At 41.1% G+C, this 13,950-nt stretch overlaps 1 protein-coding gene across 2 annotated transcripts in view; it reads right to left on the reverse strand.

Moving 5' to 3' along the window:
• The window catches only part of DDC (dopa decarboxylase), a 99,507-nt gene that overhangs the window by 28,608 nt on the left and 56,949 nt on the right, over positions 1-13,950 (reverse strand). For both annotated transcript variants that reach the window (XM_005678877.3, XM_013963104.2), the window contains exon 9: positions 13,057-13,124. In XM_005678877.3, the coding sequence (XP_005678934.2) occupies positions 13,057-13,124 (68 nt within the window). The remainder of the gene's footprint in view (positions 1-13,056; positions 13,125-13,950) is intronic.

Consider the following 13,950-nt stretch of genomic DNA (forward strand, 5'->3'; position numbering starts at 1 on the left):
TAGGTACGAAAGTCGCCCCACCTCGGATGGGCCTGACGGTGAGGAAAACCTGTCCCTGTCACCAGACACATTGCTGAGGGAGGATCCTGAGGAGGAGGGGCAGGGGCTCCTGTTTTGTGCAGAAAGTATGGCTTCTTACGTTTTCTTAAAAAATCTACACCACCTTATGTGTAGGGCTCCCTGAATGAGGGCTCATGTTAGCTCTTCATGCCAATAATGCCATCAGCTATCCAAGATGCCAAAAGCACAAAGGCCACAATGCAAAGACACCGAGGAGATTCACAGAAAACTCTGCCGCCCTGCACAGCATCTAGAATCACATCTTACCATAACCAGAGTGATTAAAAATCTTCCCAAGTAACTGAACTTTTAAAAAGTCCACTGTGACAGGAGTATACAAAAGCTATAAAACTAAAAAAATTGATTTTATTTGGAAAAAAAAATCAAGCATATTTTTAAAGGCAGAGTAAAACATGCCCTTGGTGAAATTTGAGACTTTCTTTGGAAAAAAATCTGCTTTTAGGACGCAGTAAGATCAGAGCACACTGGTTCATATTTACATAGAAAACATTCGAAATACCCAAATGAACAATAAAAAGCTTACGAACAGAATAATGAAATCGTTATAAAATGTATTTTCTATGCTTGTAATGAGGGCAAGTTTAGAAACTTCAATTATCTTGTCCATTTCAATATTTAGAGGTTATAGCCAACAAGTTTGTTTTAAACTACGGATTAACCATTGGTAAAACTTCACTAAACCAAAAAGAGATGCTTCCGATTTTGAGGAATACAAAAATGCCAGAGCAATAAAAATAAAAATCCATTTTTATCTTATGTGTTGTATTAGCAAAATCTTTAAACATATCTATAAAAGAAAAATTCAAGGGCTTCCCTGTTGGCTCAGCAGTGAAGAATCCTTCTGCCAATGTAGAAGACTTGGGTTCAATTCCTGGGTCAGGAAGATCCCCTGGAGGAGGATATGGCAACCTACTCCAGTATTCTTGCCTGGAGAATCCCATGGACAGAGGAGGCTGTCGGGCTACAGTCCATGGGGTCACAAAGAATCAGACATGACTCAGCAGCTAAACAAAAATATAAAAAAATGTACGACATAAGGCTGTGTGTTTGCTTGTTTTCATCTCTGAGGTGTTGAAGGATACCTGGCCTTTCCCGAAATCCAGTTCTCACAAGCATCCTTATTGTCTGTGTCCTGTTGTGTTAGGATAGCTCGTTTTTACTGCAATACCTCTTAAAATAGCAAAATTGCTTAACGTGATTCCCTGGATGTACAGCACAGGGCAAAAAAGCCTCTGAATAGACTCTTAGCCCTGCTCCCTGTCACCAGGCTGCAAGACGCACTCACATCCTCTGAAAACATTCAGGGGTCCCCAATTTGGGACCTGCTTAGTGGATTTGCTGCTCAGGTGGGTGAAGGGGCCAGAGAAGGCATACTCTTGCCTGGAAAATCCCATGGACGGAGGAGCCTGGTAGGCTGCAGTCCATGGGGTCGCTAAGAGTCAGGCACGACTGAGTGACTTCACTTTCACTTTTCACGTTCATGCATTGGAGAAGGCAATGGCAACCCACTCCAGTGTTCTTGCCTGGAGAATCCCAGGGATGGGGGAGCCTGGTGGGCTGCCGTCTATGGGGTTGCACAGAGTCGGACAAGACTGAAGTGACTTAGCAGCAGCAGGGTGAAGGGGCAGCTGCCTTGAAACAGGAGAGAGATGCTGTAGTCCATCCATTCTCCTTTACCTCTAGGCTGTACGTGCCGGGGCTAAAGTCCAGAACTGTTTTCAGTATACAGAGGGAAAGTGGAACCAGAGTCAGCTTGAACAAAAGTGGGCATAGAATCTAGGCTCTATTTTGGCTCATTCACCCCTAAAAAGCTCTTTTCTATACCCAATTAGAATAATTCCAGTGTATTCACTATGTATGCTTGTGTGTGTGTTTGTGAAATGTGTATTGTTTTGCGTGCCTGTAATCAGTTGCATCGTGGGAGATACGTAATTCTGTTTCTGACTGTTTTTACTCAGTTATAGTTTTTAAAACTTTACTCCTATTGTATCAAACCTGTGGCTCTAGCATGGATGGTTGTCTGCCGTTAGTGATCCCATGCATGTCTCAGAACCCCAGTACCCTCAACTAAGAAACCAGGATAATTCCTGTACCAATAAGGCTGCAATAGGATTAGATGAGGTGACATATGAAGAAGAAAAGGGCACCTAATGGCAGATAATACCTTGAATGTAAAATTTGTATTCAAGCATCTTTATTGCCATATAGATACTTTATGGGCACCCCTGGATGAGGGTTTAGGTATGCCCCCCTCTGCTGCCAGTGAGGGCAGGGGAGTTCTTTCCAGACAGCCCAAGAACTTAGGTTTATATGTCACTTCTTGATAGAATCCAGTGCTGTAATTTAAGTTGGCACATTATTTCTTCAAGCTAGAAGTTTCTGGAAAGTATCACTCATATATGCATGCTCTGGAAGCCTGGTGGCCGCAGGAGTACAGGGCCAGGCTATGTGGGGGGCCACTGGATTGTGCCAGGTGGGAAGGATACCCTAGCAACCAAGACCCACAGAAATGACTCTTTAAAGGCTCTCAGTAATTGATGAAACTTTGAAAAGTTGCAAGCATATGGAAAAACACCAACTTTAAAATGTAAACAGCTTATTTCAAACAAGTTCAAAATCCATGTAGACCACAGAAAACCAACTGCAGTACCTGTGACCTATTCTGAGTTCTCTGCTGTGCACATATGTGTTTCAGGGCCTTTGCACCGGCTACCTCTTGCCCTGGCCCTCAGGGTGCTCATTGCCTGGACCTGCCTCATGAGCCCTCCTTCAGATACCACGTCACCAAACATAGACAGGCACGGAGAACAGCCCATATGAAAGCCCTCCTTCAGATACCACGTCACTAAACATAGACAGGCACAGAGAACAGCCCATATGAACACCCAGGGAGAAGACAGCTATCTATACACCAAGGAGAGAGGTCTCAGGGGGAACCAGCCCTTCTCACACCTTGACCTTGGACTTCCAGCCTCCAAAATTAGGTTTCTATTGTTTAAACTGCCAATATATGGTTCTTTGTTATGGCAGCCCTAGAAAGGTAATGTAAATAGTAGATGTTAGTAATTACTATGTTAAAACAAAAATCCTTCCAGATCAAATTCCATCAATAAATGTTCATATTATCATTATGATATCGTGGGATGAACTCCTGGGTTTAGGAGAGACCCAATTCTCCTGGATGGATGAAATCACCTCAAAACCCTTGACAATCATTCTGTTCAGGACCGCACTGACTCAGGAGAGAGGAGGCTTATCCTCTACTGTAATTTAAATCTTTACTCATTTGTTTATTTAGCCTTTCAAACTAGCTGGTAGGAAGCTCCTGCAACTTCACGCAGCATCCATGGCAGCCTCAACCATCACACAAGGCTCTGAGAAAAGCCCCTGATGAAGCATGTCTTCTCTTATCCTTTACTCACTCCCTGGCTTTCTGGACACAGGGGTGCAATGCTGCTTTCATCATATTCATCCTTATCATCTGGGTCATACACGAGTGGTCCCTGACAGCTGCAGTTTCCACATCTGGAAGACGGGGCAGCAAAGTCAGTGTCCCCCTTGCAGGGCCATTGGCAGGGCCACTGACTTCGGCTAATTAGTGTGTTGATGGAGCTGCATCTACCGGGACTCATTGAACATCCATTTCTGACATTATTTTACCCAGGAAATGAGTAAAATACCACGGCTTACCAGGAGACCATCAGGAGTCATCTTGTTCCTTCTCCCACCAGCCATCAGCTGGTCTGTCCAGGCTGATTTTGTGGCTTTTCTCAGTGAAATGTCTCACTGGCCACTGAGGACCCCTTAGCTGCTAGTTCATCTGCTCGGAGGCCAGCTCCTCCCAGAACAGAGGCCTCTGGGATACACATGGGGACTCACATAGACTCCATGCCAGTTGGGTACTCTGGAGCCACATGCCATCCACCAACTCCTTCAGATAGCATGTGTGTCTGTGTGTTAGTCACTCAATAGCATCTGACCCCATGGACTGTAACCCACCAGGCTCCTCTGTCCATGGAATTCTCCAGACAAGACTACTGGAGTCAGCCATTTCTGCTTAGGGGTGTTATTACTGGTTTGATTGCTCTCTCCCCTTTTGACACTCCCTCTTCTCCCCCAGGTCATCTCTATCTCCTCCCTCCCTCTTCTCTTCTCTACTTAACTCTGTGAAACTCTCTGGGTGTTCCAGGCTGTGGAGAACACTTAGGGAACCGATTACTGGCTAGATTGCTCTCTCCCCCTTTGATATCCCCCCTTCTCCTCCTGGTCACCTCTATCTCCCTCCTCCCTCTTCTCTTCTCCATGTAATTCTGTGAACCTCTCTGGGTGTCCCTCACTGTGGAGAATCTTTTCACCATTAACCTAGAAGTTTTATCATCAGTGCCGTATGGACGGAGAAGTCGAGAGGCTATCGTAAGAATAAGACTGAGAGCCAGAGGCAGGAGGCTTAAATCCAAAACTTGAGAACACCGGAAAACTCCTGACTCTAGGGAACATTAATTGACAAGAGCTCATCAAAAGCCTCCATACCTACACTGAAACCAAGCTCTACCCAAGAGCCAGCAAGTTTCAGAGCAAGACATACCAAGCTAATTCTCCAACAATGCAGGAACATAATGCTGAACATTAAAATACAGGCAGCCAAAAATCACTCAAACCCACAGATACCTCAAAACTCACTACTGGACACGTCATTGCACTCCAAACAGAAGAGATCCAGCTCTACCCACCAGAAAACAGACACAAGCTTCCCTAATCAGGAAACCTTGACAAGCCACTAGTCCAATCCCACCCACAGGGATGAACCTCCACAATAAAGAGGAACCACAAACTTCCAGCATACAGAAAGGCCACCCCAAACATAGCAATCTAAACAAATGAAAAGGAAGAGAAATTTTCAGCCAAAGGAACATGATAAACGCCCAACAAATAAAAGAGGAGATAGGGAGTCGACCTGACAAAGAATTAAGAATAATGATAGTAAAGATGATCCAAAATCTTGAAAACAAAGTGGAGTTACAGATAAACAGACTAGAGACAAGGACTGAGAAGATGCAAGAAATGTTTAACAAGGACTAGAAGAAATAAAAAAGAGTCAGTCAATAATGAATAATGCAATAACTGAGATCAAAAGCATGCTGGAGGGAACCGACAGTAGAATAACTGAGGCAGAAGATAGGATAAGTGACATGGAAGATAGAAAGGTGGAAATAAATGAACCAGAGAGGGAAAAAAGAGTTAAAAGAAATAAGGACAACCTCAGAGACTTCTGGGACAATGTTAAATGCCCAACATTCAAATGATGGGAGTCCCGGAAGAAGAAGACAAAAAGAAAGGCCATGAGAAAATACTTGAGGAGATAATAGTTGGACTTCCCTAAAATGGAGAAAGAAATACACACTCAAGTCCAAGAAACCCAGAGGGTCCCAAACAGGAATAACCCAAGACAAAAAAACCCAAGACACATATTAATCAAATTAATGAAGATCAAACACAAAGATCAAATATTAAAAGCAGCAAGGGAAAAGCAACAAATAACACACAAGGGGATTTCCATAAGGATAACAGCTGATCTTTCAATAGAAACTCCTCAGGCCAGAAGGGAATGGCAGGAGATACTTAAAGTGATGAATGAGAAAAACCTACAACCCAGATTACTGTACCCAGCAAGGATCTCATTCAAACATGAAGGAGTAATCAAAAGCTTTCAGTTCAGTTCAGTTCAGTCGCTCAATCATGTCCAACTCTTTGCAACCCCATGAATTGCAGCACGCCAGGTCTCCCTGTCCATTACCAACTCCTGGAGTTCACTCAAACTCATGTCCATTGAGTTGGTGATGCCATCCAGCCATCTCATCCTCTGTCGTCCCCTTCTTCTCCTGCCCACAATCCCTCCCAGCATCAGAGTCTTTTCCAATGAGTCAACTCTTCGCATGAGGTGGCCAAAGTACTGGAGTTTCAGCTTTAGCATCGTCCCTTCCAAAGAACACCCAGGGCTGATCTCTTTTAGAATGGACTGGTTGGATCTCCTTGCAGTCCAAGGGACTCTCAAGAGTTTTCTCCAACACCACAGTTCAAAAGAATCAATTCTTCAGCACTCAGCTTTTTTCACAATCCAACTTTCACATCCATACATGACTACTGGAAAAACCATAGCTTTGAATAGACAGACCTTTGCTGGCAAAGTAATGTCTCTGCTTTTGAATATGCTGTCTAGGTTGGTCATAAGTTTTCTTCCAAGGAGTAAGTGGCTTTTAATTTTATGGCTGAAATCACCATCTGCAGTGATTTTGGAGCCCCCCAAAATAAAGTCCAACACTGTTTCCACTGTTTCCCCATCTATTTCCCATGAAGTGATGGGACCGGATGCCATGATCTTAGTTTTCTGAATGTTGAGCTTTAAGCCAACTTTTTCACTCTCCTCGTTCACTTTCATCAAGAGGATTTTTAGTTCCTCTTCACTTTCTGCCATAAGGGTGGTAAGATTTACAGACAAACAAAAACAGAAAATTCAGCACCACCAAACCAGCTCTTAAAAAACACTAAAGGATCTCTCTCTACAGGAAACACAGAAAAAGTTTATAAACTCGAACGGAAAACAACAAAGTAAATGGCAACAAGATCATACTTATCAATAATTACCTTAAATGTAAATGGGTTGAATGCCCTAACCAAAAGACAAAGACTGGCTGAATTGATACAAAAACAAGACCACTATATATGCTGCTTACAAGAGATCCACCTCAAATCTAGGGACACATACAGAGGGAAAGTGAAGGGCTGGCAAAAGATATTTCATGCAAATGGAGACCAAAAGAAAGCAGGAGTAGCAATACTCATATCAGATAAAATAGACTTTGAAATAAAGGCCATGAAAAGAGACAAAGAAGGACACTACATAATGATCAAAGGATCAATCCAAGAAGAAGATATAACAATTATAAATATATATGCACCCAACATAGGAGCACCGCATTATGTAAGGCAAATGCTAACAAATATGAAAGGGGAAGTTAACAGTAACACAATAATAGTGGGAGACTTTAACACCCCACTCACACCTATGGATAGATCAATTAAACAGAAGATTAGCAAGGAAATACAAACTTTAAATGACACAATGGGCTGCTGCTGCTGCTAAGTCACTTCAGTCGTGTCCAACTCTGTGCGACCCCATAGACGGAGGCCCACTGCCTCTGGAATTCTCCAGGCAAGAACACTGGAGTGGGTTGCCATTTCCTTCTCCAATGCATGAAAGTGAAAAGAGAAAGTGAAGTCTCTCATTCATGCCCAACTCTTAGCGACCCCATGGACTGCAGCCTACCAGGCTCCTCTGTCCATGGGATTTTCCAGGCAAGAGTACTGGAGTGGGGTGCCATTACCTAATTGATATCTATAGGACATTTCACCCCAAAACAATAAATTTCACCTTTTTATCAAGTGCACACGGAACCTTCTCTAGGATAGATCACATCCTGGGCCATAAATCTAGCCTTGGTAAATTCAAAAACATTGAAATCATCTCAAGCAACTTTTCTGATAACAATGAAGTAAGATTAAATGTCAAATACAAGAAAAAAGAAACTAATAAAAATACAGACATATGGAGGCTAAATAACACACTTCTGAATAACCAACAAATCACAGAAGAAATCAAAAAAAGAAATCAAAATATGCATAGAAATGAATGAAGATGAAAACACAGCAACCCAAAACCTATGGTATTCAGTAAAAGCAGTGCTAAGGGGAAGGTTCATAGCAATACAAGCCTACCTCAAGAAACAAGAGAAAAATCAAATAAATAACCTAACTTTACACCTAAAGCAACTAGAAAAAGAAGAACCCCAGGGTTAGCAAAAGGAAAGAAATCATAAAAATTAAGGCAGAAATAAATGCAAGAGAAACAAAGGAGACTAGCAAAAAACAGCAAAACTAAAAGCTGGTTCTTTGAGAAGATGAATAAAATAGACAAACTATTAGCCAGACTCATCAAGAAAAAAGAAGAAGAATCAAATCAACATAATTAGAAATGAAGATGGAGAAAACACAACAGACAACACAGAAATACAAAGGATCTTAAGAGACTACTATCAGCAACTGTATGCCTATGAAATGGACAACTTAGAAGAAATGGATGAATTCTTAGAAAAGTATAACCTTCCAAAACTGAACCAGGAAGAAACAGAAAATCTTAACAGATCCATCACAAGCACAGAAATCAAAACTGTAATAAAAAATCTTCCAATAAACAAATACCCAGGATCGGATGGCTTCACAGATGAATTCTACCAAAAATTTAGAGAAGAGCTAACACCTATCCTACTCAAACTCTTCCAGAATATTGCAGAGGAAAGTAAACTGTCAAACTCATGCTATGAAGCCATCATCACCCAAATAACCAAAACCAGACAAAGATGCCACAAATAAAGAAAACTATAGGCCAATATCACTGATGAACATAGGTGCAAAAGTCCTCAACAAAATTTTCTAGCCAACAGAATCCAACAACATATTAAAAAGATCATACATCATGGCCAAGTGGGCTTTATCCTAGGGATGCAAGGATTCTTCAATATTTGCAAATAAATCAATGTGATACGCTGCATTCACAACTTGAATGATAAATATCATGATTATCTCAATACATGCAGAGAAAGCCTTTGACAAAATTCAACATCCATTTATGATAAAAAAAAAAACCTTCAGAAAGCAGGTATAGAAGGAACATACCTCAACATAATAAAAGCCATCTCTGATAAACCCACAGCAAACATTATCTTCAATGGTGAAAAACTGAAAGCATTTCCCCTAATGTCCAGAACAGGACAAGCTTGCCCACTCTCATGACTACTATTCAACCTAGTTTTGGAAGTTTTAGCCACAGCAATCAGAGAAGAAAAAGAAATAAAAGGAATCCAGATTGGAAAAGAAGAAGTAAAACTCTCACTGTTTGCAGATGGCATGATCTTCCACACAGAAATCCCTAAAGACACCACCAGAAAATTACTAGAGCTAATTAATGAATATAGTAAAGTATATAAAATTAATGCACACAAATCCCTTGTATTCCTATACACTAACAATGAGAAAACAGAAAGAGAAATTAAGGAAACAATTCAATTTACCATTGCAATGGAAAGAATAAAATACTTAGGAATAAATCTACCTAAAGAGACAAAAGACCTATATATAGAAAACTATAAAACACTGATGAAAGAAATCAAAGATGACACAAATGGAGAAATACACCATGTTCATGGATAAGAAGAATCAGTAAGTGAAAATGAGTACACTACCCAAAGCAATCTATAGATTCAATGCAATCCCTGTCAAACTGTCAATGGTATTTTTCAGAGAATTAGAACAAATAGTTTCACAGTTTATATGGAAATACAAAAAAAAAAAAACCCAAATAGCCAAAGCAATCTTGAGAAAGAAGAATGGAACTGGAGGAATCAACCTGCTGGACTTCAGAATATACTACAAAGCTATAGTCATCAAGACAGTATGGTACTGGCACAAAGACAGAAATATAGATCAATGGAACAGAATAGAAAGCCCAGAGATAAATCCATGCACCTATGGACACCTTATCTTTGACAAAGGAAGCAAGAATATACAATGGAGAAAAAACAATCTTTTTAACAAGTGGTGCTGGGAAAACTGGTCAACCACTTGTAAAAGAATGAAACTAGAACACTTTCTAACACCATCAGTTCAGTTCAGTTCAGTCGCTCAGTCATGTCCGACTCTTTGTGACCCCATGAATCACAGCACGCCAGGCCTCCCTGTCCATCACCAACTCCTGGAGGTCACTCAGACTCACGTCCATTGAGTCCGTGATGCCATCCAGCCATCTCATCCTCTGTCGTCCCCTTCTTCTCCTGTCCCCAATCCCTCCCAGCATCAAAGTCTTTTCCAATGAGTCAACTCTTCTCATGAGGTGGCCAAAGTCCTGGAGTTTCAGCTTTAGCATCATTCCTTCCAAAGAAATCCCAGGGCTGATCTCCTTCAGAATGGACTGGTTGGATCTCCTTGCAGTCCAAGGGACTCTCAAGAGTCTTCTCCAACACCACAATTCAAAGGCATCAACTCTTTGGTGCTCTGCCTTCTTCACAGTCCAACTCTCACATCCATACATGACCACTGGAAAAACCATAGCCTTGACTAGACGGACCTTAGTCAGCAAAGTAATGTCTCTGCTTTTGAATATGCTATCTAGGTTGCTCATAACAAAAATAAACTCAAAATGGATTAAAGATCTAAACTAAGACCAGAAACTATAAAACTCCTAGAGCAAAACATAAGCAAAACACTCTCTGACGTAAATCACAGCAGGATCCTCTATCACCCACTTCCCAGAATAATGGAAATAAAAGCAAAAATAAACAAATAGGACCTAATTAAAATTAAAAGCTTCTGTACAACAAGGAAACTGTAATCAAGGTAAAAAGACAGCCTTCAGAATGGGAGAAAATAATAGCAATGAAACAACTGACAAAAAATTAATCTCAAAAATATACAGGCAAAAAAATATATATATATATATATATATATATATATATATATATATATATATACAGGCAGCTCCTATAGCTCAATTCCAGAAAAATAAGCGACACAATCAAAAAATGGGCCAAAGAACTGAGCAGACACTTCTCCAAAGAAGACATACAGATGGCTAACAAACGCATGAAAAGATGCTCAACATCACTCATTATGAGAGAGATGCAAATCAAAACCACAAATAGGTACCATCTCATGCCGGTCAGAATGGCTGCTATCCAAAAGTCTACAAGCAATAAATGCTGGAGAGGGTGTGGAGAAAAGGGAACCCTGTTACACTGTTAGTGGGAATGCAAACTAGTACAGCCACTATGGAGAACAGTGTGGAGATGCCTTAAAAAATTGGAAATAGAACTGCCTTATGACCCAGCAATCCCACTGCTGGGCATACACACTGAGGAAACCAGAATTGAAAGAGACACATGTACCCCAGTGTTCATTGCAGTGCTGTTTACAATAGCCATGACATGGAAGCAACCTAGGTGTCCATCAGCAGATGAATGGATAAGAAAGCTGTGGTACATATACACAATGGAGTATTACTCAGCTATTAAAAAGAAAGCATTTGCATCAGTTCTAATGAGGTGGACGAAACTGGAACCTATTATACAGAGTGAAGTAAGCCAGAAAGAAAAACACCAATACAGTATATTAATGCATATATATGGAATTTAGAAAGATGATAACGATGACCCTATACGTGAGACAGCAAAAGAGACAGAGATATAAAGAACAGACTTTTGGACTCTGTGGGAGAAGGCGAGGGTGGGATGATTTGAGAGAATAGCACTGAAACATTTATATTACCAAATATGAAATAGATCACCAGTCCAGATTCGATGCATAAGACACAGTGCTCAGGGCCGGTGCACTGGGATGACCCTGAGGAATGGGATGGTGAGGGAGGTGGTAGAGGGGTTCAGGATGGGGAACACATGTACACCCATGGCTGATTCATGTCAATGTATGGCAAAACATTATAATAGTGTAAAGCAATTAGCCTCCAATTAAAATAATTAATTTTAAAAAATACTGGAGTTGGTAGCCATTCTCTTCTCCAGGGGATCTTCCTGACCCAGGGATTGAACCCAGGTCTGCTGCATTGCAGGCAGATTCTTTACTGTCTGAGCCACCGGTGAAGCCCTCAGACATTGTCTGCACCTGATCAAATACCCCAGCAGAAAAGAATTCCATCTCAACCCAATTTAAAGTTAGGGCAAAGGGAGTTTTGACACACCACACAAACTATCCTCAAAGCATTTTCCTTTAGGTAAAATAGGCAAACACAACCACAAGAATACCAACATTCATAAAAGCTATAGCTTTTCTAAGTTCTTATTAGTATTTCTGACGAACTTTAACCCAAATACAAATGGGTTTTAAAATCATGTATCAGAATTTGTGGCTAAGACTGACCAAAGAGGACCTAAAACAGTGGTAAAGAACTTGCCTGCCAATGCAGGAGAGGCAAGTTCAATTCCCAGACTGGGAAGATTCTGCAGAGAAGGAAAAGGCAATGCACTCCAATATTCTTGCCTTAGAAATCCCATGAACAGAGGAGCCTGGTGGGCTACAGTCCATGGGCTCACAAAGAGTTAGACACGATTTAGTGACTAACCAATAACAACGAAGCACTGAGTGCAGCTTATCTTTAGATAGATAAGTTAAGGTGAACTTGGAGAACCGACTTCAGTTGCTTTCCTCAGCTTTTTAAGGAGGAAATCCATTCCCTTAATTACACAATAAACAATTTTGCACAAAATTCATGAGAAACTCCTAGATCTAAGGATTCATTAACCAACTTCTTACTCTAATAAACTAAGAAGCAACATTTTCTAGTGATGCCATTCTACTCTGGTGTTCATTATTTCTTTTTTTTTTTTTCATTATTTCTTTAAACATCATCAGTGCAGTGAAATGTCATCCCCTTTAATTTCTGAATTCTTTTTTCTCGCTCTAAATATAACCAATGTGCTGATGGTACGGCTATTAAGAATTTCCAGGAAACTTCTTAGAAAATAGAATTACTCTTCTTTTTGCTTAGCAAATGCTTTTAAGCATTTAGACTTAGATTTATTAAACATTTAAGAATAAAAACATAGAAGCAAATGAATTACAAGTAAGTACTAAGGTTAATTTGTATTATTTTGCTGTTGTTGTTAATACTAGGTAAATTAGATCAGATTTTTCTCTGTTAAACTTCTCTTGTGCCAATATGTTCCAGATGACAGCAAATGACAGGGTAAGATTTAGTAAGAACATTACCCATTGTGCAGAGATGCAGGCAGGTAGTGTTTTGTGTGTTTCCCCAGCAATGTCAGTTCACCTGCCAGGTTTCTTTCATATAAACTTGTCTAAGAAGCAGCATTATTGCAGTGTAATTGACATCTAGTGAACAGGGAAACTTACCACATGGCAGAGCAGTCAAAATTCACCAAGAGCCATTTGTGGGGATTAAAGTTAAATGAATCTGCAAACTGCCAAGAAATAAGAACAACAAAAAGAAAACACTTCAATTATTAATGCTTAGCTAAAAATAAGACCTCATGCAGAGTAATTAACAGTTTGTATTCTCAAATAAAAATAGTCTGATCAGTCAGACAGAATGGGAATCAGTTGAAACTGCGGGGTCTGGGCTCATGGGCACTTGGGCAGCTATCCCAGCTACCTGAGCCTCATTTCATCCATTTCAAATCCTATCTCATGAAACATGAAGCTAATATATCTAATTCCGGGCTGAGGCACAAAGGGAGGAGAAGAGCTTTGGAGCCAGAGAATATGGGTTGGCATCTGGGCACAACTGCTTCTCCCTGTGCCTGGATGGGAGTCCTGCTTTGTGGAAAAGTCATGAAATAACAGCTGTGAATGCCTCAGCGTGGTCCTGAGGGTGATGCAGAAACCATCTGGTGCAAACCCTGTAACTGCTCTGTGGTTGTAGGGCCATAGAGGTGGGAGAGCCATGTGATGGAAAAGTGGCTGTGCTCTCGAGCAGCTCTGGTTACGTCCAGAGAACTGGCGAGAGCAGTCATTGGGCGGGGCTTATAAAATGACGTCACAGGTGGCCCTAAACCAGGCTCTGCTCATAGAGGGCGAGGGGAGAGACTCGCTGAGCTGGTAGGGCTGTGCCTTGGGGGCACCCTGCAGGGCACACCCACAGAACCAGAGGAGACTATGGCCCACCGGGCATAAAAGGTATCAGGTTTTTGGCTGTAAAAAAAGCACAAGCTAAAAGCTGAGAGTTATGCTTTATTTGACAGACTTTCCCAGGACTCCAAGCCCAGAAGACAGCAATCTCAGGTCACT

The sequence above is a fragment of the Capra hircus genome, chromosome 4 (assembly GCF_001704415.2).
Source record: "Capra hircus breed San Clemente chromosome 4, ASM170441v1, whole genome shotgun sequence".
NCBI lineage: Eukaryota > Metazoa > Chordata > Mammalia > Artiodactyla > Bovidae > Capra > Capra hircus.